At 39.5% G+C, this 25,087-nt stretch overlaps 1 protein-coding gene across 5 annotated transcripts in view; it reads right to left on the bottom strand.

Annotated features, from left to right (window-relative positions):
- The window catches only part of DYNC1I1 (dynein cytoplasmic 1 intermediate chain 1), a 315,653-nt gene that overhangs the window by 44,853 nt on the left and 245,713 nt on the right, over window positions 1-25,087 (bottom strand). For all 5 annotated transcript variants that reach the window (XM_045494852.1, XM_045494850.1, XM_045494854.1 and 2 more), the window contains 3 exons: window positions 22,213-22,326; window positions 19,605-19,738; window positions 15,994-16,138 (listed from right to left, as the gene is read on the bottom strand). In XM_045494852.1, the coding sequence (XP_045350808.1) occupies window positions 15,994-16,138; window positions 19,605-19,738; window positions 22,213-22,326 (393 nt within the window). The remainder of the gene's footprint in view (window positions 1-15,993; window positions 16,139-19,604; window positions 19,739-22,212; window positions 22,327-25,087) is intronic.

Genomic DNA, 25,087 nt, shown 5'->3' with positions numbered 1-25,087 from the left:
TTCCCCAGAATTTATGGGAGGGCCTTTTACTCTCCTTTGGAAGAGAAAATAAGAGTTTTCAAAGATTAAGTATATTTATTTTTCCTCTACAAAACTTTTATTTATTCTTTACAAAGTACTAGAAGAACGAGAACATTCTCCCAATTTTTATTGTCCTAAATTGATAAAGTAGTAATTTGTCCTAATGGTCCAATTCTACTCGTTCCATACTGAGTATAACCTTGGCAAACTAAAACATATCAGACACAGGATAGAGATGGACAAAGTAATATCCTCTCCAAAAAAAAAGTGTGCAAATTGTACTAAACAGTCAACAAAGTTAAAGAAATAAGTAGAAATTGTAAAAGTAATTGGCATTAGAATATGCTAAGAAAAAATCCTTACACGTACTTTCTTTATACCTGGGACAAATGACAGTTTCTCCATCTTCTTGTCCTGCCATATTTAAATCCTCTTTGAGAAGTCAGGACATGATGGGGCAGGGACAGGTGTGTAAAAACTAACGGGCTCCGGGTGAGAATTAGAAGCACCAGTGACACAAGTTTCTTGAAACTGGGAAAGATGAGGAAGAGAATATACCTTTGGCTCAAAAACATAAAAATAATTATAAGTTGATAAAAAGAAAAGCCCAATTGCAGATACACTGTAAGAATAAGTAGGGGCGCCTGGATGGCTCAGTCGGTTAAGCGCTGACTTGGGCTCAGGTCATGATCTCATGGTTTGTGGGTTCAAGTCCTGAATAGGACTCTGTGCTGACGGCTCAGAGCCTGGAGCCTGCTTCCTATCCTGTGTCTCCTCTTTCTGCCCCTCCCCCACACACGCTCTGTCTGTCTCTCAAAAATAAAATAAACATTTAAAAAAATTTTTTAAAAAACAATGGAAAAAGAAGTAAACATAAAGCTGGCAGAAAGTTCAGATGAGACAATTTTGCAGCAATCCATTCAAGATGGGGTCCCAGGGCAGCGTATTTACAAAAATACACCTAAAATTATGTGACAGCACTAGTACAATGCCAGTCATGTGGAAGTGTTCAGTTGAATGCAGCTTCTATTATTATGATTATTATCATCATTATAATCTTTATCATCATGATTGGGCTTCATCTGCATATTTACTTTATTTATTTATTTATTTATTTATTTATTTATTTTTGAGAGAGAAAGAGCATGAGTGGGAGAGGGGCAGAGAGAGAGAGGGAGACAGAGCCTTCTGAAGCGGGCTCTGTGCTGACAGCAGACAGCCCGATATAAGGCTCGAACTCATGAACCGTGAGATCATGACCTGAGCCGAAGTTGGATGTTCAAGGGACTAAGCCACCCAGATGCCTATCATCTGCATATTTAAGTGTAGTGGTGAATTGGGAAGGAAGCCTCATGAAGGGTTGCAAAAGTAAACATTCTTGTCAATCAAGATGCTCCTATTGAATATGGTAGAGTTGGAGAGTGTTCATTAATGCTCCAATCAAGCAATGCTGGGATAGGAGGGGCTAATGGATGTGTGGAGGAGTTAAGGTGGAACCTACATATTGCTGGTAATCTGATGAAGCAGTCATCACATGTAGCACATTATGCTAATGCTGTGGCTCAGAGTCCTGAGGGAAAGGTGACATGTCTTCAGTGCTTAGTCTCATTCTACATGACATTATGCAACAGGCCATGAGGCCCCATTTACCATGAGTTATGGTTCTTATCATCTTCAGAGCAAAGTCTATACTCCAGCATGGCATCACAGACTGTCTTTCATCATCTGGTCCCTTTTTGTCCCCAGAGGCACCCTTTTATTATTCCCTTCTAGTCACCTTGCACCACTGCTCCAGCCCAACTAAACCAGTTTAATATCTAAATATCAACAAAAACTATATTTAATAGTAATAACTATATTGCTACTTCTTTCATAGTACTTACTACTCTCTGCCTGGCATTGTTTTGAGAGCTTTATATAGACTTAACTCATTCAAGCTTCCCAAGTCCCCTATGAGACAGGCAGTATTGTAATTGCCACTGTATAGATGAATAAACAGCAGCACACAGAGGCAGAGTAACTTTCCTAAAGTCACACAAGTAGGGTGCCAATTACCCCATGCTTTGGTTTTTGGATATTCAATTCCTTTTACTTGAATGTCTTTCCCTGTTCTCCCTTGACCTAAATCCTTCAAACCTCAGTTTGGATATCACCTACTTTGAGAAGGTTCTTTAGCACATTTCCTTCTCTATCCTTTCCTCACCAGCTTCAGTTTGAGTTAGGAATTTTTCTTATAAGCTATGATTTAGAGAGAGTCGAGCCCCTTTTTTCGGGGGAGGGGGAGTCATATTCCACAAAGGACAGACTTTCCCAGGGGTATCTTTAGAAAGCATTCCTGCATGCACCTGGGCACCTGCATGCACTGAAAGGGGATTGTCAGCCTGTTGAGGAACCTCTTCCCTTGCTCACTTGGGTAAATACCCTCTTGAGTGCAAGACATGGCTAAGGACACATATTCTGGTTGCCCAGCTCTTCAGATCATTCTCACAAATTAATTGGAATCCTACTCATCTACTTTGTAAGAAAAATATTTAAGAGGCCACTCTGCTCCTGGATGGTTGCCTTAGATTTTTTTCCCCCAAAATTATATTTCTTGAATATTTCCTAGTAGGATTTTTAAAGCTTAACCTCAGTTTTCTAATTATTATATTTCTAAATTATGACTATGAATTTTACTGCTCAAAACCACTGCTAACTAAATACTTGTTACAGTATGTCTTTAATATACATCTCTTAAAAACCCAGGGATTATTCATCCATGTATTAATTCAATGATTTATTAAGTGCTTACCAGGTGCCAAGCAGTATGCCAGGTACTGGGGATACAGACAAAATAATATGAGCCTACTTTCAGGGAGCTCATGGTCTTACAGGGAGAGGATAGAAATTCTACATACACCAAATGTGATTCAGTGACAAGACAAAGCTATTTTTATTATTGCAGTATGTGTAATAACATTTTGTGTATTTAACACTTATTATAATACATAATCATCTTTGGTGAATTCATTTTAAAGGGAAAAAACAATGTTTTTCTTTAAAAACAAAATTTTTCCAATTTCTTTTATTCATAAAAAATTGAAATTATCATTCCTTCCTAGTAGCTAAGATGGAGAAAAAAAATCAGGTAAGATTGTCATCTTGTATTTAAACTCTGGCAGAGGATGTCATCGTGAAATAGGTAATATTTATTGATTTCACAGTAGTTGCTTGGCAATTGAAGATTATCTTTCTAATTTGTGCAAAGTCATCATCTTTCAGGCACTTGGAAAATCTGGTTCTTAGATACTCCGTTTCATTAAAAGATTAGAGAGAGGACTGAGGTGTAGGTTAATTGTACAGTGTCAAGACACATTTGAGAGAAGTCCATGATTTCCATCAGTCAAATGTGTGACGTGAAAGGTTCTTGGATAACAGCATCCCAGGGTGCTGTCCAGAAGCCACATCCAATGCCAACACATGGGTTAAGTCAGACTGTATACCTGACCAGTCAACAGAAAAGAATTGAATTTTAGGCCCCAAAGTTTTAACACAGAAAGGATTCAGAAGCTATGATCCATACAAGCAGAAGAAATTCAAATTCTTTGAAGACTAAAGGAATAGACTGAGCTGGCCAATACACAAACAGTATCAAGAACCTAAATCCTTACGAAGCTGTACCAGGACCAAAATAAATATTAACTCAATATTTAATTGGAGCCCAATGAAACTTTCCAAACTGGATGCAATGATAAAAAGTCCAAAGACTCATAACTTGTCTAGCCACTAAGCTAAACTACAGTACAGGAAAAAAATTACCCAAAACCTCAGCAAACAGAAAAGCTGAGTGGAATAATGAATGTTTTAATCCAGCCAAGAGTTCATACTTCATTTCTAAGTATCAACTCCAGTATTTCTTGATGGATGGGAAATGTAATGGGCTAAGATATAGTAAAAGGTAAGAGTTGGTACTCAATTGACTTTATTCAGGCAATGCATTTCTTTTTATTATTTTTTAAAAGAATCATCAAAGATAGACTTTTAAGTATGCAGCTTTTTACTACTCTCTTAAAAACAGCCTCACTGATATATTAAAGAAGGATGCTCCAAGGGACTATTCAACATTATTGAAACAGCAAAGTCATGAAAGGAAATGAAAATGGCAAAATGCCCACGGATCAGGCAAGAAGGAGGTCAGGGCAATTTTTGAAGGAGGAGGTTTAGTGGTGATTATGGAGATAAAGAGGTTGTAGGAGGTAAAACTGCAGTTTGGTGGGAAAAGGCAGAAGATAAACAGGATGGGAAAGAGGCAGCAAGGTCAAGAGTGGGTGCCTGTGCTTTGTTGTGTTTTCAAAAAGTTAGAGGGAAGGGCAAGTTGGGCATATGGGGAAGAGAGACAGATGATGCTTATTGTGGGACTTCACATGGGAAGATCTCCCACGAGAAACTTCCATGTGGACAGGTAGAGAATTCACACTCTCTGTAACTTCCATGCTCTACCCGCACACACCCGTTAGGACACATCTGATTGTTTGTTCTACCTTTTGAGGTTCATTTGGACCCTCTCATATACTGCCTCTATGATAACCAACCATAACAATACTATTTTTTTAAAGTTGATTTATTTATTTTGAGATAGAAAGAAAAAAATAGAGTGTAAATAGGGGAGGGACAGAGAAAGAAGGTGAAAGAGAATCCCAAGCAGGCTCTGCAATGACAGCGCAGAGCCTGTCTTGGGGCTCGATCCCAGGAGATCATGACCTGAGCCTAAATCAAGAGTTGGAAGCTTAACCGACTGAACCACTCAGGCATCCTAACAGCACTATTTTCTACACATGGTTATATTTTTACTCTTTATCCACTACGGCAAGGGTCATTCTTTCTTTCCCTTGCATGGAGTTAAAATACAGTATGTTGATAATCAAAGTGATGAACAAAGCTCTCTCACTATCAAAAATGGTTGTGCTACTATGCTTAAAAAAAAAAAAAAGTACACCATTAATTATTTTGCCTTAGTTTCTGACCAAAAAAAAAAAAAAAAAAAGAAAGAAAGAAAAGAAAGAAAGAGCGAGCCTCTGTCACTACTTATTCTTTCTTACTAAGTTAACTCTGATAATGAAACCAGAAAGAATCGTGTTAAAATTTTAAGGTTCTGTAACACCGTTAGGCAGGTTAATTTTCCACCTACAGCCAATGCAGTTAGTTAGTGTTCATGGACTAAACCACTCTTTTGGGAACTGCTCAGAAGCCCAAATGCCCCCAGAATATACAGTATTATGTCTTTCCTTTAGCCTTTCCCAGTTCATAAATTCAACCTGTACGATCTTCATGGGAAATTTAAATGAAACCATATATAAAGTTCACAGTAATATTACTTTTTCAAATCACAAAGAGGATTGGCAATGACTAGCATTTTCTCCAAATAAGCTTTTCCATTAAACTACAGTATTTCTGAAATCCTATGTACAGAAACTTTATGTTTTGGTCTTGATGTTTGAAGTCATAGCTTCTCTCTGTCTAAAAATGTGTGAAGTGCTACTGTCTCTTTGGCAATCACATTACTTATGCAGAGTGAGTGGATATGGACTTTGCTGCAAGCCTCAAGATTGCATGCATTTTGCTCAGTGTGCTAATTGGAGTGTGACGTTCTCCCCTGGAATATAGATGTTCTGTCCTAATATTTTATATTTGTGTTAGAAATGTGAATTCTTGGTAGTAGAATATATGAAATGCATGTGTGGGGGTGCCTGGGTGGCTCAGTCGGTTAGGTGTCTGACTCTTGACTTTGGCTCAGGTCATGATTTTGCAGTTTTATGAGTTCAAGCCTCGTGTCAGGCTCTGCACCAGGAGCACAGAGCCTTGGGATTCTCTCTCTCTCTCTCTCTCTCTCTCTCTCCCTCCCTCCCTCCCCAGCTCATTCTCTTTTCTCTCTGTCAAATTAAATAAATAAACTTAAAAAAAGCTTTTTGGGGGGTTATCTTTGAGCTATGCTTATTTTTATACACAAAGTATTATATTGCAACTACTTTTAAAATTTCACTCCTGACTGGTTCAAAGTCTTATTTCTTAGCATCAACTCTTTCTACCATCTGAAGGATTCTTTTTTATGTTATTTAATTTGCAACTTGCTATGTTCTGAATGTTTGTGTTCTCTCCAAAATTCATATGTTGAAATCCTAATCTCCAATGTGATGGTATTAGAAGGTAGGGAACTTTGGGATATACTGAAGCGGTAAGGGTGGTACCTCATGAGCAGGATCGGTGCCCTTATAAGAGACCCCACCGTGCTCCCTAGCCCCTCTGCCATTTGAGGATACACAAGGAAGTGCTGTCCATGAACCAGGAAGAGGGACTTCACTAGAATATGACCATGCTGGCATCTTGATCCTGGGATTCCCAGCGTCCAGAACTGACTGAAATATATTCCTGTTGTTTAGAAACTGTCCAGCCTGGGTATTTGGTTATAGCTGTCCAAAAGGACTGGGACATAATTTTAAGTGTGAGGGGATCACTAACTTGATTATCAAGTGACCAAAACCTTCTTCACCTTTGTTTAAATGATCAAATGACTCCAAGTTGCACAATGAGTTTAAAATAAAGATTACCAAGTTAACCATTATTGTCAGAAGCATCCCAGAAATAATTACCCATCTGATTTTTGTCTCTGTTCTCCACCTATCTGAAAATTCTCATTGTCAATAAGAATGGAAAAAAAAAAAAAACTCAAAGCCTTGATATCCAGTATTTTCTTTCTTTTTTTTAATTTCCAGTATTTTCAGAACAGTGTTAATATTTTCACTTTGCTCTTTATATGAAGACTGAAAGTTTCAGTAAGTCTTGCAAAAGCGACTAGTAATTTTAGATGTTGCTACCATTTCCTTTAAATTTTACACATGTTTAGATTAAGAAGAGGAAAAGGACTCTAGCAGGTGTTGCCAAGAGTATAAAGTGTAACCATTGCTCCTAGGACATCATCACAAGAGGTTATGATTAATTTGGTGTTTCAAATATATTCATAGTACAAATCTCTGACCAGAACAAGTAGGGTATTAATTGTACCAGGAAACCTGATTTGGGGAGTGGGACAATGATTTTCATTCTCCTCGCTGCCTCCTGAACTAGCGCCCCAGTTTCCTAACACAACCCTGAGGAGAAAGGACCCCTCAAAATAAACGAACTGTCCCACCAGCTCTGTAGGATGGGAGTTTCAGACCGAAATTCACATTGGATTAGAGCATGGCTCTTCAAATTCTGGCAGCATGGGGATCGCTTGGAGGCTTATTAAAACACAGATTGCTGGCTCCTACTCTTCGTGTCTCTAGACATGCAGAATGTCTGGGGTGGGGGAGCATTAGACATCACCTATGAAATGCATCTTTGATATTTGGCCCCAGCTGGTCCTCAAATTGGTACCATTCAGACATCTTCTGGAGGCAGGGGGCTGTCCCTTCTCTTACATGACCTGCAGCTCCCCTCCTCTCCCTGCCATATCCCACTTCCCATAGCCGTCAGTGGATGAGCACACCTCTGACCTCACCAGAGAACAGGGACCTTCTCTCTCTGCTCTGCCTTCCACTTGCATTCAGCTAAACCCATCCGATCTTTCTCCAGCCTTAGCAGTGTCCTGCCTCTACTCCCCTCCCCAACCCCACACTGGCACTTGATATCATCCTTCTCAATTTTCAGTCTACTCACTATCAATCTGCACTTTTCACTGGCTCCTCCATAAGATAAAAACAGAGAGGAAGACAACCATAAAAGACTGTTAATGATAGAGTACAAACTGAGGGTTGATGTGGGAGGGGGGAGGGGGCATGGGCTAGAGGGATGATGGGTATTAAGGAGGGCACTTGTTGGGATGAGCACTGGGTGATGAGTCACTAAATTCTACTCCTGAAATTGATACTACACTATATGTTAACTAACTTGAATTTAAATAAAATCTTGGGGGCACCTGGGTGGCTCAGTTGTTTAAGCATCTGACTTCGGCTCAAGTCATGATCTCAGTTTGTGAGTTTGAGCCCCTCATCAGGCTCTCTGACGCTAGCATGGAGCCCCCTTCAGATCCTCTGTCCCCTCTCCCTCTGCGTGTCCCTTGCTAGTTCTCTCTCTCTCTTTCTCTGTCAGCATAAATAAATAAAATCTTGGGAGAAAAAAAAAGCATAATAACCAAGTCCTTCATGGGTGTGGCTTTTCCTGCTAGCCACCACTCTGTCTCCTTCAGTTCTGGCCCCTAGTCTGAAAGAGTGATCTTTGTTTTCTTGTCTCCTGTCTGCTCTTCTTGTTCTGCAACCAGCCTCAGTCTGTCTTGAGGTCAATGTCACCTTCTTCTTGTCTTTTCCATCCATGTATTCCTTCTCTTCCTTAAGCAGTTGTGGTTCCCACGTTGCACCCTCTCTTCTTCAATTGACATTTTCTTCTTAATTTTCTCTTGGAATCAATGACTGACTATAGGTTGATCACTGCCATATCTAGATTTTTTTAAAAACGTAAGCTCTATGCCTAATGTGGGTCTTGAACTCACAACCCTGAGATCAAAGCAGATTTTTACCTACACTCTTAACCCTGAGTTCCGGTATTTTCGATTATCTTTTAGGAATTTCCAGGTGCCTCAGCTGGAGCATGCCCAGACTGCTAATTTTCTGCCCCCAGCATAAGCCTGCTCTTCCTCTATTTTCTATCTCAGTCACTGGCACTATCAGTCTTTTACTCAGATGCCTAAGGCAGAAATATCAGAATCGTCATTGACTCTGCTCTCAAATCCAGTCACTTGGTCACATCTGCTTGTTTCTTTCTCTTAGACTTGTGTTCTCCACAAACTCACCATTGCTGCCACTGCCAAAATTCTGACTTTCACCTGGATGGTCAAACTAGCCTTAAAACTGGATGTCCTGTCTCTGGGCTTAGCATGCTTGTGTGGGAAAGATCACAGCTTTGGGGGTCACACTCATTTGGGTTTGAATACCCCAGGCTCTCATTGAGCACACCAGGGATGTTATTTCAACTCTCTTATGTCTATTTCTTCTTCTACAAAATGGAGTAATGCAACTACTCCTGAGTTTACTGTGAGGAATTAATGGACTATGTATTGCATGTAGTATATTTAGCATAATGCCTGGCATACTGTATGACCTCAGTAAATGGTGGTCTTGCTCCACCACCCCCAGTCCCTGCAAATTCATCTTCCATAGAAAACTCCCTAGAATTAAGTTTTGATTAATTTGGTCCTAAAATGACTTGCCATAATTTATAAAATAAAAATAAATCTACACAACCAAGTATAGACCTATCTTTCCAGTTCATCGCATGTATTTCCTGAGTGGATCCCTACCTTTCAACCATTCAGATGAAAATGGCTTCTTGTTGATTCAGCTGCTAGAATGCAGCCTTGTCCTCTGTTTGCCAGGTAAAGTGCTCCAACAAAGTTTCTGCTTCAATGTGAAGCCTCCCCTGATTGTGGTTTAATGATGAAATCTGGTGTGATGGGGAGGTGGAGGGTGGGCAATGCAATGTACTTTAATCCTTTCTTCTTGCTTGCTGTCCTCACTAGAATTTGCAAAAATTAGCATTCTGTTCAGAGTTCCAGTCTCCTTTTTTTTGTATCTCCCCTCCCTATTTTTGCTAAATTCTCATAGCATTGTCTAGAAATCTCTGTTAGTACTTGTTTTACCTGCACCAACCACTCAGTGCTCTCCCCCTTTCTAGATGTTTCCACCATGCTCTCCATGTCTCCCATTCCATGATGAGCTCATTTGCCTCCATCTTCAGGCTTTTCATGGAAAGCTCCCTCTGCTTCCTGTCTCAGGGGAACCTCCCTCCCCGCTTCTCTCATAAGCTCACCACCGCCCCTGCTGTGTCCTCCAGGAGAAAGCGTTCATTACTAGATATTCTATTTCAGAAGAGGGAGAGGGTCAGCTTCTTATTTGCTCTCCAGGGTGTAGATGTCCTATAAAAAGTCCTGCTTCTTTTAAGCTCAGGCCATTCTCTGTATCATCCTTACCTTTTCTGATCTCTCTTCCTAATTCACTGGTGACTTTAGCATGGGGCTCGCTATGTACTTTTCTATCCCAGTCAGACCCCCTCGGCTCCAATGAACTTCACGTCTGCTTGACTTCAGTTACAATATGACCACAGCCTGAAGCTATTGCTTTGTTTTGTTTTGTTTTTACCACTTGGAATTATTTCAGTCGTTCATTACTAAATCCAAACATCCCACTTTTTAACAATAATCTCTTAGTTTACTAATTCTCTTACTCAATTCCTTCCTTCATACATATTCTTTGATCTTCTAGGGGCTTCCAACCCCTTGCTCTTTTACTTTCTCCTGTTTTCATTTCCCTTCAGCTCCAGAGCATAGAATCCTTAGCCTCTAACATCACACATGCTCTTGTCCTTATTTCCAATCTCATGTTCTATTGTCTCGCCATCGCACTCTGGGAAAGCTTTGGCCCTGGATCCAACTAAGTGTCCCCCTCATCCATATCCATATCTCTGCTGCTAATTTCTCTTGGAGGAAGTCAGCCCTGAAGATTGATGCCACTATAATTAGAATGACACCTCCCAGAGTCCATCTTTGCTTCCTTAATCAGCTCTTCCTCTTCTCTCCCATGGCCAGCTGCAACCTGCTCCCTTCAGCACCTCGGCTTCCCACTCAGCAGACTACCTCACATCCTGCTTCACTGAGAAAACCCAGGAGGGTTCCCTCTGCTTTTGTTCACCACACCTACGCACTTGCGTATTCATCCCCTTCCTTTCCTGTTCCTTTGTTACAACAGAAGGCATGCCACTGCCCAAATATTAATATTACCCGTTGCCCATGCTATGCATCTCATTTACCCCAACACCTTCAGGGCCCTTTCTCCGTTTTACACTTGCAGGTTTTCTACTCTTTTTCTTTGCTGGCTATTCTACAACAGCAACATCCTCAAGCGTCTCTGTGATCTTTAAAAAAAAAAAAGAATAGAAAAAAGGAAAACTCTCTTTCTACCTCCCATCTTCCTCTCCTCATAGCCAAACTTCTCGAGTTTTCTTCAATGCTTCCTTCCTTCTCACTCACTCCTTAACTCCTTGTTATTCATGTACCATCCTCAACATGCCAGTGGAACTGTACTTGCCATGGGCACAGTGAGGGTGCCAAATACAATGGATGCATTTTAGTCTTGACGATACTTCCATGAAGTATTTGTTACTGTTGGTCATTCCTTTCTCTTTTGTTTATTTTTTTTTTTTTAGTTTTTTTTTTTTTTACTGTAGAAAATTTTAAATGCATTCAGAAATAGAAGAATATCAATATACAGCTACAATACTTGATCAATATGGCACAATTTTATTCATCTATATCCACATGCTCTCCCTTCCCAACTGATTATTTTGAAGCAAATTTCTTACATCATGTGATTTCTTTTGTAAGATTTCGGTGTGCATCTCTAAAAGGTAAAACCACTTAAGATGATCAAAATATAATTGTCACATCTAAAAATAATAATCCATAAATATCATCAAATGTTATAGTCAATTTTCCCATTTTCCTGATAACCTTCCACTTTTTTCAAAGGGTTTCTTGTCTGGATCAAGATCTATGCAGGATTAGTATTTTAAGATTGGTTGAAATGTCTCAAGTATTGTTTGGTTCTATTTTGTTTTGATACATAGTTTCCACCTCCATTTCTTTTATTTTCTTTGAAAAAAAGGTTTTCAAAGAAAATGTTGCAGAAAGGAGATCAGCTGTGCCATAGATTTCTCCACAGCCTTAATTTGACTGATTCCATCTCTGTAGTATTATTTAGTATTTAGCTTTTTTATCTCCAATTGTCTCTAAATTTAGAGATCTGGTGGATTGATAGGATTTGAATTTTATTTGGGGGACAAACCTACTTCAAAAGAAGTATTCTATACTTCCATAACTGTGAAAGTTGTTTCTATTTTTATAATGTTATCAGCAATAATCATTACCTAAATCATTAGAGGTTCCAGAGTGGTGATAAGCAAATCTTATCTTCCTCTATTAGCTGGAATATTTCTAGAACATCCCTTTATCAATTATTTAGTAGCCCTGACATACAAATCATATAGAAAAGACAGAATAAATGTTTAAATCTCTCAGAATATATAATTGATTCTTTCTTTAATTTCCAAAATATTGAATTCGTTTCCCTAAAATTTTCCAAATATGACTAATGAGGTTCTTTTCCCCTTTTTTCAGTATTATTATGAACTCATGAATCTATTACCCTTATTGATATTCTTTGGACAGCAGAAGCTTATTCAAATTGGCTGCTAAGACCTTTGACAAGAAACATGCAGTGTTTGGTAGCTTCCTTGATTTCTATTATGATGAAATATTCCAGCTTCATTTTATACATTTCCTGCTCCAGATCTAGAATCAGTAATTTCTTTTAGAATCTCTGGTTTCTTTTAGTAAAACTGGTATTTAGAGAGCACAATCTGGACACCAGGAGTCTCATTGCTATTGAATTGCTCATTGTTTCTGGACCTTTTTGGTAAATAGAGCTTTGAATATGTATTTTTTAGATTTAAAGGTTTTTTTTTTTTTTAACATTTATTTATTTTTGAGACAGAGAGAGAGCATGAACAGGGGAGGGTCAGAGAAAGAGGGAGACACAGAATCTGAAACAGGCTCCAGGCTCTGAGCTGTCAGCACAGAGCCTGACACGGGGTTCGAATGCACAGACTGTGAGATCATGACCTGAGCTGAAGTCGGACGCTCAATCGACTGAGCCACCCAGGCGCCCCTGTATTTTTTAGATTTAAAGGTAACACATACCACAAGTTTTTACTGATGCATACAACCTGTATTCAGGATTACTACAGAGATTTTACTCAATTCATGCATTTGTATCTTCTTTCAACCCAGCTGATATCACTCTTCAATGACACAAATGCAGCCATTTCATTTATCTCATGATACAAACACAATGGTATGAGAGTAAAGTAACAATACAACCACCAGCAATGTGAGTATGAAAAGTAGTTAAAAATTTTCATCGAGTTCCTGTTATCTTTAAAATATATCCTTTTCGGGCTGTAGAGTCAAAATACAGGATTTTAAAGTCACTTTGAATCATTCCATACTATAAGAGTTTGCTTCCCATTTGAACCACAGTAAGGTTGATTCATTTCATGTTACTTCACATTTTTTAGGAACCACTTTTAAAATTTATTTCATTTTGTAATTGTGAAAAATATTTACATCGTTCCCAAACCAAAAGTACACCGTATTTAAAAGAAAAAAAAAGTATAGCTATTCTCTTTGTTTCTTTCAGCCTCCTGCCTCCCTATAAGTAATAATTTTGTGTATATGTGTCTATCATTCCAACATCTTAAACATGTATAAATATTAAACAATGACAATGTACTATTTATACTTTTCTCCACCTTACTTTTCTCATTTAAAAAATACATCCTAGGCACCACTCCATACTAGTATGAAGAAACCTTCTGCATTTCTTCCTCTCCATGAATGGTTCTCTCTTGTGTGGATGTTCACTACTTTTGATTTGTCCTGAGCCCTACTGACGGACTCTTGGGTCCTTTCCAGTCTTTTGCTATTCAAAGTAGCCTTTCAATGAATCTCCTTCTGCAGATGTCTTTTCTTATTTTTGCTAGTATACCTTTGGCATAGATTCCTAGAAGCAGGAATTGCTCTAACAATGAGCAAATATGCATGGTGAATTGTTTTTTATATATTACCAAATTCTTCTCTCCAGTGTTGTGCCATTTTCCATATTTGTATAAATATTATACAAATATTTATATTTGTATATATAAAATGGCTGGTTTTTATATATACAGCTGGTTCTTTCTGTCTTATCAGACAGAAAATGGCTGGTTCTTTCTGTCTTATCACAGATTATATTGCTTTTGAATTTTTGTCAGTATGATAGCTGAAAAGAAGTTTCTCAACTTGGTTTTAATTAAATTTCTCTTATAGGTGAGTTGTTTTTCCTACAGTTGAGGCCAATTATGTCCTCTTCTTCTCTATTCATACCCCAAAGTTATAATTTTTCCCCCTATTTCTTGGGTTGGTGCTCTTTTAAAAATTTTTCTTTTTTAACGTTCATTTATTTTTTGAGAGACAGAGCATGAGCAGGGGAGGGGCAGACAGAGAGGGAGTCACAGATTCCAAAGCAGGCTCCAGGCTCTGAGCTGTCAGCATAGAGCCCAGTGCGGGGCTCGAACTCATGAACTGCAAGATCATGACCTGAGGTGAAGTCAGATGTTTAACCGACTGAGCAACCCAGGCACCCCAAGGGTTGGTGTTCTTTTAATCTTCTTTTCTAGTTCCTAAACAGTCCTGTTTTTTCTGGATCTACTCTTCACATTTATTTTTTTTAAGTTTATTTATTTATTTATTTATTTTTAATTTTTTTTTTTCCCAACGTTTATTTATTTTTGGGACAGAGAGAGACAGAGCATGAATGGGGGAGGGGCAGAGAGAGAGGGAGACACAGAATCAGAAGGAGGCTCCAGGCTCTGAGCCATCAGCCCAGAGCCCGACACGGGGCTCGAACTCACGGACCGCGAGATCGCGACCTGGCTGAAGTCGGACGCTTAACCGACTGCGCCACCCAGGCGTCCCTTAAGTTTATTTAAATGATTTATTTTGAGAGTAAAAGAGAGAGAGAGAGCATGAGCATGCAAGTGGAGGGAGAGGCAGAGAGAGATAATCCCAAGAAGGCTCTGCACTGTCAGCATGGAGCCCTATGCTCCATGCCCTATGCAGGGCTCAAACCCACAAACCATAAGATCATGACCTGAGCCAAAGTCAAGAGTCAGATGCTTAACTGACTGAGTCACCCAAGCTCCCTGTTACTCTTAACATTTCTTTTAAAATACACTCCTTGGACTATAATAATGATTGCTATTCTTTTTTTTTTAACTTTTATTTATTTTTGAAAGACAGAGAGTACATCTGCACAAGCAGAAGAGGGGCAGAGAGAAAGGGAGACAGAGGATCTGAAGTGGGCTCTCTGTCCCAATGCAGGGCTTGAACTCACAAACCCTGGAATCATGAACTGAACCGGTCAGATGCCTAACTGATTGAGCCACCCAGGTGCTCTGTGATTGCTATTCTGACTGCTACTAAGTACGTACCCACAGCCGAGAGGTCTCCCTCTGCTTCCATCCCACATATCAAACCGTCTGATGGAGATCGTGAATCGTGCCGCCCAGGCACCTTAAATTTAACCCGCATAATGCTCTTTGCCGACACGCCCTTCCTCTAATGTCTCCATGCAGTGAATGCCTTGATAGATGAGCACAGATTGCTAGTTGCTCTAGCCATAACTTGGGTTTTTTCCTGATGACTCCCTCTCTCACCATCTTTGTATCAGATCAGTCACCAATTTCTGTTGCCTGTACCTTATAAACAGTTCTCGAACCCATCTGTTTCCTTCCACCCCAAACTACTGGTTTATGCTGCTTTCATTTATTCCCTGGACTACTGCGCCGTTCTTTTAGATGGTCGTTCCTTTCTTGGCTCTCAAACATGGTCAGAATTGCCTTTGAAAGCACAATTAATACAGTGCCATTTGCCAGCTTAAAAGCCACCAAGGACTCAAAAAACAAACACACAAACAAAAAACCCAAACCCCCAAACCAAAACACCAAGTCTCAAGTCATATTTCCATAAGTACATATGCATGTAAGTCAGTGCTTACAGAATCCACACTAAACTGCTACAAGAGGGTCACCTCTGGGGAGAGGGCTCAGATGGTAGCACGGGAGGGGATGTTGTGGGCAGGATTAGTGTTAGTAAAGAAGGACTTCCATTTTATTATTATTTGAATGGTTGGGATTTTTCCCATTTAGAATGCTTTCAAGTATTACTTATATATTTTAAAATAAATAAAATGGATGGAGAAACTGAGCTTTTAGCTCTGAGGCAGACTGCACTCACCAGCAGGCTGTGAACAATAAAATTGTCCTCTTTGCCTACGTGTTACCTGAGATCTTAAATTAGGGTATTCTTACCTTTGTGGTCCACAGTTTGACGGTCCAGTCAAATGATGACGTGACAAACAGGTGTGAAAAGTCAATTGGGCCCACAGCCATGTGGCAGTTAATTCCAGTCACTGGCCCTTGGTGACCTTCAAAGACCTCACCAATACCTGCTTTGCTGCACGAAGACCACACATGAATAGAATTTCAGTGACCTCTGCAAAGCAGCGATTAGTTAAAAAAAAAACAAACCAAACTTGTCTCTGCATGATTACTTCTCTGTAATTTAGAAGAACAACCATAAACCACCAAAAATGAAACCACTTTCACAGTTATCTTGAGAGAAGTAAAATTCTAGACTACTTTTAATGATTAAAAAATAATATGGAGCAATATAATCTTTTTAACCTTCACAATTTAGTATCAAACTTTGGCATTTAAAATTCCTTTTTTAGAAGTTTCTCAAATCCTATCATCGTTGGTATAGCACATCAATGGAAAACATACATACTTTTTTTATCTCAGAAGCTTTCATATTTATTTAATAAGACTCTTATGATGACATTGGGCACACATTCCATTTTAACTCCTTTGGGAACCCCATTGGCTACAAAACTCCACATATCCTTGTATACTTGCATTTATCTTTTCAAGGGAATTTCTTAAATAAAGTTGACTATCTGAAAAGGTGCTATTTTGTGGAACCCCTTGCCCACCACAATATGATATGCAGAACTTCAATGTGATACTTAGAAAATAATGTTTTTGCTAAAAGAAGTTTTCAAGTCTATGAAATATAACTTCTATAAGGGCTGATGCCTGTTTTTTCTTGCTGCCAAGTGTTTGGCATATAGTATGTGCTCAATAAATATTTGTTGAAAGAAACCATAAAGGAAAATATACAAACTTAGGCCTTCCCTCCCCACCCACCAAAAAAAAAAAAAAGAAGCACACTTGAGAAGTAGTGATACACATTTTGAAAGTTATCCGAGGACATATGTCGCTTATTTTACTAAACTGGGATTATTTCCAGCCCTGTTATCACACAGTAGTCTGCACATAATCATACCCACTTAAAAAATATACCAGAAATTCTGGATTTTAAAAATCCATGTGCATGAGGTTATAAATATGACAAATACTTAGGGATTGTGGAATCTAAATATTATGTCAAGAAGAGCGAAATGAATTAAGTTATTAAAACATTTGCGTTTCTGGAGCACCAATAAATGTCAGTGTGCTCGGCAAAGTCTGAAATCATGAGAAAATGCTACAGTGCATGTTCCATGTAACAGGCACTCAAAAATTATTCCCAGTGAAACTGCTAACAGCAGTTCCACACGTGATCATTTAAACTGTTCTAAAGAACACGAGGAACTGATCTTTGAAGTGGCCCCTGGTGAGACTCCACTTGCTCTTAACAGCATCCTGAAAGAGTTTATAGGGTGCAAAATGAGGACCTTATTTAATTTATGGAAGTGGATTTTCACCTTCTCTATGTTAGTTGAAAAATAGAAATCTCCCACCACTCCCCCGTAGCCCTATGTGACCCATTTAAAATTACTAAGCCAAATTCTTGCTATGTTACAACTTTATTAAGATCTGTATTTTATATTTCAGATGGATGGACCAATGTAAGAAGCAAAATCAAGCTCGTTGTAAAAAGATTTGTGGTTTTTACCTTGGGTACCCTTCTTTGGAACCATAGTGCATATTCTGATTGTGCTTAAAAAGGACAATAACCACAGAGCAAAAATGTTCATCATGTAAAACAGTATTCACATTAGAGAAACTAAAAAAGAAAAAAAAAAAACCCTGAAGGTTATCAATGAACATGTTCTGTAGCCTTCAGATAATTAAGGTCCTGAATTACGCCACCGGAACCTATATGCCTGTTGATTCTAATAAATGTGTAGATAGACCTGTGACTCCATAGTTGGTCCACAGCACTCTCTGTGCCTCTCTCATGCCACGTATGACATTCTACCTGTATGGCAGATATTTGTGCATTTATCTTTCCCACTATCATCACTTTCTTGAAGGCAGAAACCAGGTTTAAATAATATCTGCATGCCTGGAAGCATCGAGCGATGCGCTTTGTTCAAAGTAGGTGTGCTGCGAATGTTTGCATGAATGAACAATTTTATCAGATCTTTTTATGCTCTCATAAAACCTTAATGCACGGTTTTCATCAGTTTTATGGGCATGGAACCATGAGGCATATCTTCCTACTCATCTTTAAATCATGTGAGCGGGGGAAATACTGCTTGTTGCTATGTGTAGAACAGTAGGAGCGTCACAGCTCATATTGTGTGAATGGAAGAATCACATCACTTATCGCTTCTACAAATCACAAAAACACAGGAGTATAAACTTGGAACAATTTCTGATTTCTCATTAAATCTAAATAGCCTGGGCTGAGTAGAAGAGATGAAAAATCAATTGAATTAGAACTCCTAAAGTGAAAGAAAATTAAGCACCAGGGCGAACACAGCGAACCTTTCAAGAGATGGTGAAGCCACTCATTAAGCCTTGCATGCAATTTTACAATAATTCTAATTATTGGATTCTACTTCATCCTGATGGTTTTCCAGGGGCATTTGCCGATCTCTCAACCAAGGCCGAATTCTTATCACTTACAAACTTCATGGTGACTTGTATCTCATACCATTCCAGCCTCCCTGAAGGGGAGGAAGAGCCCCAAGGCATTTCTCTATATTATTTGGGGACTGTCATTTCTCTATGCTCCATATAGATTTTTAGCTCCTCACATACCATGTGTCAGGCCCCGGGCAGAAAATCAATGATGAAATGGAAAGAGTTTAGTAAGAGAAAAATGGCAAATGAATGAATAGTTGAAATAAAATGCAATTAATGGATTGTAGAAACAGGTATAAAAATATACAAAATAGCAAACCTATCTTACAGCCCGTGGTCCCATCTCATTTATTCTACTTAAATGTTCTCTATAGTACTATCATCTTAAGCCACATATTTCCTTGTGTATCAGTTTATTGTCTTTCACCCTCAATCAGAATATGATCTCCACTTCTGTTTCTTTCCTTACCGCATCCGCATGATGCAAACGTGCTGGGCACATGGAAGGTTCTTAGTAAGAATTCCTTGAGGACATGAGTGAATGAAAGGAATGAAAATTCTGTGAAGCCATAAAGGAGGAAGTGGTTTTGTCTGCTTAAGAGAGTCAGGAGAGGCTTCAGTGTGGAAGGACCTCTGCTCTGGCTCTTGAAGTCCAAGGAGTTAATCAGGCCAAAAAGAGAGAAGTGCCAGACCTGACGGAAGAAATGGAGTGTGGGGACATATGGAGGTGTGTGGGATAAGCAATATTTGGGGGCTGTCATCCCTGGTGTGTGCGTGGCTGGGGCCTGAAGGCTGAGGCTTGCAAGGGTCTTACATGATATGCTAAGAAGCTTGGACCTTTTTCCTCAAGGCCTGTGAACCATCCAAGGCTCACTGTGGTTAATGATCAGAGCAGATGGATGCCATAAGGTAATAGAAACTTGAGGTGTGCTTTGTATGCCTGCAGATATCGCCTTTCTCATAACGCAAGGTGGTTATAATCCAGAATGCGATAACAGACTTTCGGAAATGAGAAACACGTCATCAGTAAGAAAACACAAAATCACCTTCCATGACGGCAGGCTGTGTAGACCGTACCCTCCTCACTGCCAACCACGAAGTTATTGACGTCTCCCGTCGGGAAAGCCATTCCGGTAACAGCCACAGGCTTGGACTTATTGTACACCAGCTCCATGCTCTCCTACCAAAACACGGCGTGGTTATATTCCTTCTGTCAACTCCTTGCCATGCCAAAGACAGCATGGAAAAATCATTTGGCTAAGTCGTCTGTTTGCTTTTCACACAGCGTTACAAAAGACCCTGGCTGTGCCAGAAACCACGCTTTACTGCCCCTGACATTCATGCTTCTGTGTATCTCTGGTTTCAGGCCGGCTGGATCTCATCAGCGTGTGCTGCTGCTTCTTAAGTCAGGCAGAGATGACAGGTGAGAATTTCAAAACTAATGGTGCAGAAACTAAAGATAATACTGTAATGGTTACACTTGTCAGCCCCAGGCTTTAATAAAACACACAATACCCTTGTATTTACAAACATTTTCAAAATCAATTGTTCGTGAGAATACACGTGTATTAATATCAGATGTACTAAGCATATTGTCAAAGCAGGAGTGTGTGTCCTCCATGGACTAAAACCAGAAAGTTGTCACTCAAGTCATAAAAAACAGATTTCAAAGGGGACATGATTTCATGAAGGGCAACCGTTGGGTGTATAGGCTATATGCCTACAGAGGACGGTATTTAAATAAGTCTTTAAAATAACAAAGGAAAGCCTTTATTTTATCTAAGATTATTTTCAAAATCAGGAATCCATGTATCTTAAGAGACATTCTGCTCAAAGTTTAATGACAGTGAAGAGTAATTAAGTGTAACCAACATCCCTAAATGTTTCTGGCTATTTACATCAAAACAGCATACTTTGTGTACCTGAAGTAATTTTAAAAAATCATTCTAGGGGACCATGCCATTATAGTTGCTAAGGAGTTTAGCCTTTTTGTGCAAACGAATAAGCCAGGTCGTCTTAGCCAAGGAATCCAGAAATTGGCTGCGTGTGCTAACGGTCTGGGTAGATGGTGTGGTCATGTGATATGCTCGCAGTACATGAGATCCACACACACAGTGAGCGCATCAGGGAGGGGGCATTATGACAATACAGAAAACGGAACCATCCAGTGGTCTGCTCCATTGCTAAAATTAGCAGCAGGAAAGATACGGTCTCTCGGTCATCCACTTGGAACACAGAGGGACCAGGGTGACCACTGGATGCTGTCTGCTTGCCATCCATGGATATACCATGAAGCTTTCAATCTCTGTACCAGGACAGGAGTCTGTAGGCATGCTAAAATTAATAAGAACCATCTTGTATCCCCTGTACGACTGGCTTTAACTTAAGTACACATTTAATCAGCCAAATGGGCAATTAAAAATTCCTAACTAGAGGGTTCACTCTTATATCTGTTTGTAATCTCCATGCTTTTAAAAGCAGAGAACATATTGCTGAGAATTTTAAGACAAAGCTATAAAATACCCACACACAACTCCCAACTTGTATAATGGTAATGCTTAGTCAGAATAGATGAACTTAAATAGTAAGGAGCCTATTAGCTCTCTTTCCCCCCACCCCAAATTATAAAAAGAATTTACTTAGTCTTAATATTCTCCACATCTGTATTTTTGGAGACTTATAGGAGGTTGTTTATGGTTTCCACATTTCCTTATGTGTCTTGAAACTCCAATGTCTTCGAAAATTGGGAGGCAGACATTCTAGGGTCATTATTCCAGGAAAGGGAATAGGAATGTTAAAATTTCGAATTATCTCCTAGATATGTTTATAATTTTCCTGATGTTTCCTCACATTTTTGTCAAAGTCTCTAACAGTAAACTCCTCTCTGTGTTTTTAGTTGGAGGACAATGAACTATGTTTTTTCCCATAAAGAAATGTGGACAGAGTGTGTCTATGCATGTGTGTATGTGTGCATGCGTGCATCTTGAATACATAGATATATTCTGCAAGTTGCATTTCGATGGCTCCCTGCAGTGGTCTCTTACCCTTGTGCTTATTTGTTTGGTTTCCATTACTGTAATCAGTAGTGGTTTGGACATTTTGGAACATTTTCGTTTTCAACTTCTCATTTGTTGAGCAAGGAATGGCAGGAGCCATCCTAACAAACATTCCAGAGGAGAAAACAGATGGTTGGACAAATTCTTCATACACACAGGCATCCGTCTAGGCTAAGGATGCAAGCAAGGGCTTGGGTTTCTGTTTTGTGGGGATACCTTTCCTTCAAGGCAAGTGCCCTTAAGGGATTGCTCTGTTGAGCTCCAACTTCGTTTGCATTTGTTTAACAATGCTTTAGGGTAAGTACAATTCATACCACAGGCAACTTCTATAATTACTATGCTTTAAAATGGATTATTTCATTTTCACTTGAAACTGACCTAAGGATTAACGTATTACAATAATTACATGATTTGTGGTAAAGGAAATGGGTTTTGGCTTCGGGAGGAGACTGCTGAAAGCAGGCCCCACTCTTTCAAGTGCATCCATTGGTTTTAGCTCCCATAGGATGTGAGGGTTTGGCTTTTAGGAACTATGTTCCATTAGGCAAGTATCTCTTTTAGCCAGGATGCTCTTATGTGTAGGGGAAAACAAACCCACCTGTGGAGTTGAGAGCATGTCCAGGCTCCAGGAACACATTTTACCATCGGTAGAGACAGTGATGAGGTTATGAGCATTCTGGGTCCCAACAACATTTACACAGTACACGGGATGCTGCAAAAACATAAACATGGAGGATTAGACGCCAATCCAGGAGGAAATGCTTACGCTGAAGTGTCAAACACATTACTCTAAAACAAGGATTAAAGGGTGACATAAGCCTACAATAATACAAGCCTCAGGTCATTTGCCACTTTTGATTTGAACCTGATTTCTTTCTAAAAGCTCTGGCATCAACATGTAGTAGTGGAAATACTTACCAAGCTTCACCTTGCTCAGTCAGAGGCGGTCCAACAGAGCCGAAGGAAGCTGCAGCCAATGATGACTGATGAGGCAGAAGCAGCACATAGTTTGGCTTCTAAGCTCACCATGAGTGATGAAAACAGACAGCTTTCAAAAGAGTGGAACTATTGACTTTTGGAAGGAATATGTGTTACTAAATCTGGAGTTTAATGCATTCTAGTCACCGTGCCAAACATTTGTTAACATTCTTTATAAAAAGTGGTTAATATTCATCAGCCTCTTTAATTTGAGGGGGAGATATTGGTAGCGGGACTTACTGGCACAGTGCACCTCGTGATAAAATTAGGTTCTTTTATGTTACTGCAAAATCTAGGATAATGATAGATTTATTTTTCAAAATATCATCTGGGCTACTACGGAGGCTTCGATCTGGCCAGGGCCTTGATAAAAGTCACTTATACATCCCGGGAATCATAAGCAAGATGCTCTTACCTCCTGTCATAACTCTAGCAGGCAATCCCCACTCTGTAGAATCCTAAATGGTAAGCTAAAATCATTTGCAGCTGCACATTAAATACTAAATGGAAGGTTAGCATAAGCAGAACCTAGCAGTAATGTGGGTTAGATTTCAGGCAGTTTAGCCATCACGGGCCAAACCACAACTTAGTTGGTGCCTCTCTGTGCAAATAGCTGACAGCCTAAGTCTTACTCTTGATGAGTTACTGTCCATAATACCTAGCCACAATGACAATGAAACAATCTTTAATATTGGAAAGTTGATATTATATACAGGATGGTTCCCAAACTATTATTATCATATAAACTCCTGGTCAGAAGGAGTCATAATAATCATCGAGGACAGCTACTCATTTGTCTCCACCAAGAGGTGGATCCAAACTCTTCTGAAACACCTTTCTCAAGGGTAACCAGTTTTTTGCCCTGATTCCTGGGGAGTTCTCCTTTCCACCACTGGGGATAAAGAAAGCTCAAGGAGATACTTTAGTTCAGTGCCCTCTGGGATCCTACAGATCAAATCCAAACAATATTTATAGACTGTTGTTTTCTCACCCCTCCCTTCTAGTCTTATCTAACTCAGACTAATCATCGCCAATTCCTCCAATGGTTCTCAAGTACCTGGCTGTCAGGCTTTCAGTTCCCTCCTCATCCTGGTCACTCTCTTTTGAATATGTTATATTTTGTCTGAGCTCCTCTTACAGTGAAGTTATGAGAAAGAAACGCAAATGTCGACCTATATTCTGGCCAAGAGAATATAGAAATCTAGGGAGTGTTGAGTTGTCACCTCTCATATGATAAAAAGTACACCAGTGGTATTGTATGCTAAGATTACATTTGCTTTTTTGGCAACTGTGTCACCCTCTCTTTTACCCATGCTGACGGGCATCCAACTAAATAAACCCCTAGGTCTTATCCACACCATATTCCTGCAGAAATTTTCAATCAGCCTTGGTGGATGTGGACAGTGGTGAGTACAGCAGGGATCTGAAACTCAATGGTATCTTGATCAGGTCTCTAAATTTCAAGAGGACCGACTGGTTGTGGGACTGTGGACAAGGGTTTTTCCCAAGCCTCTGGTGTGTGCAAAACCTGCAACAGTGAGCGTTCAAACTCAAGGCCCAAGTCACACAGCATTCAAATCAACTAGGAGAATGGAGGAAACAAATTCTTACCTAAAAACAACAGACAGAAGAATGGAAGGGGAGGTCCAAACACTGTTATGAATCTGAAATCCACCTAGTGTTTTTCAGCAAGAGTCCAATGGAGTTTCTTTGTTAACCACCAAGCATCAACGCAAAGCACTAAAATCCTAGTGGACTGGGGCTCCTAAGGGTGCATATAGAAGGGAAAGGAAAGCATCTAGAAGAATGTATAGAGCCAACTGCCTGGAGTAAGAATGTGCATGGTAGCCCCTCCCTGGCTTTAATCAGTACTACTGGCCTGTGCTTTCATGAGTAATAAAACTTGGCTTAAAAGAAAAGAGAGAGATGTAAAGAAACCAGAAAGTAGACACGTGGGCATGCCTACACACACACACACACACACACACACACACACACACACACAACTCTATTTAATGGAAAGAAAAAAACCCAATGCTACAGCTCATTTTTCCAGTATAGATGCCAGATTGTTTTTATTTATTTAAGGAATAAACTTACTGTGTGGCAGAAGGGTTTTGCTTTAATTGGGATTTCCTGTTGTCCCAAATGCATATGTGTGGTGGGTGTGAAAGGAAATTAGTAATCTGTGGCAGGCCCCTTTTTCCTTAACCACTTTTGATCCTGGTACCAATCAGCCAGGCATTAGTGGAAGTTGAAAGGCAGTCACAAAATTAACTGTGCCCTTTTAGCTACGGATTCAACAAAATGCAGCAAAAGAGAAAAAAAAAGTTTTCTTTTCAAACAGAAATATGTTACTGTTTGATAATAATAGTATTTAAATTTTTTTTAATGTTTACTTATTTATTTTGGGGGAAAGAGAGAGAGAGTGAGAGAGAGAGCTCTCACAAATGGGGAAGGGTCAGAGAAACAGGGAGAGAGAGAATCTCAAGGAG

The sequence above is a fragment of the Leopardus geoffroyi genome, chromosome A2 (assembly GCF_018350155.1).
Source record: "Leopardus geoffroyi isolate Oge1 chromosome A2, O.geoffroyi_Oge1_pat1.0, whole genome shotgun sequence".
NCBI lineage: Eukaryota > Metazoa > Chordata > Mammalia > Carnivora > Felidae > Leopardus > Leopardus geoffroyi.
This window is presented reverse-complemented; position numbering and strand designations above follow the sequence as displayed.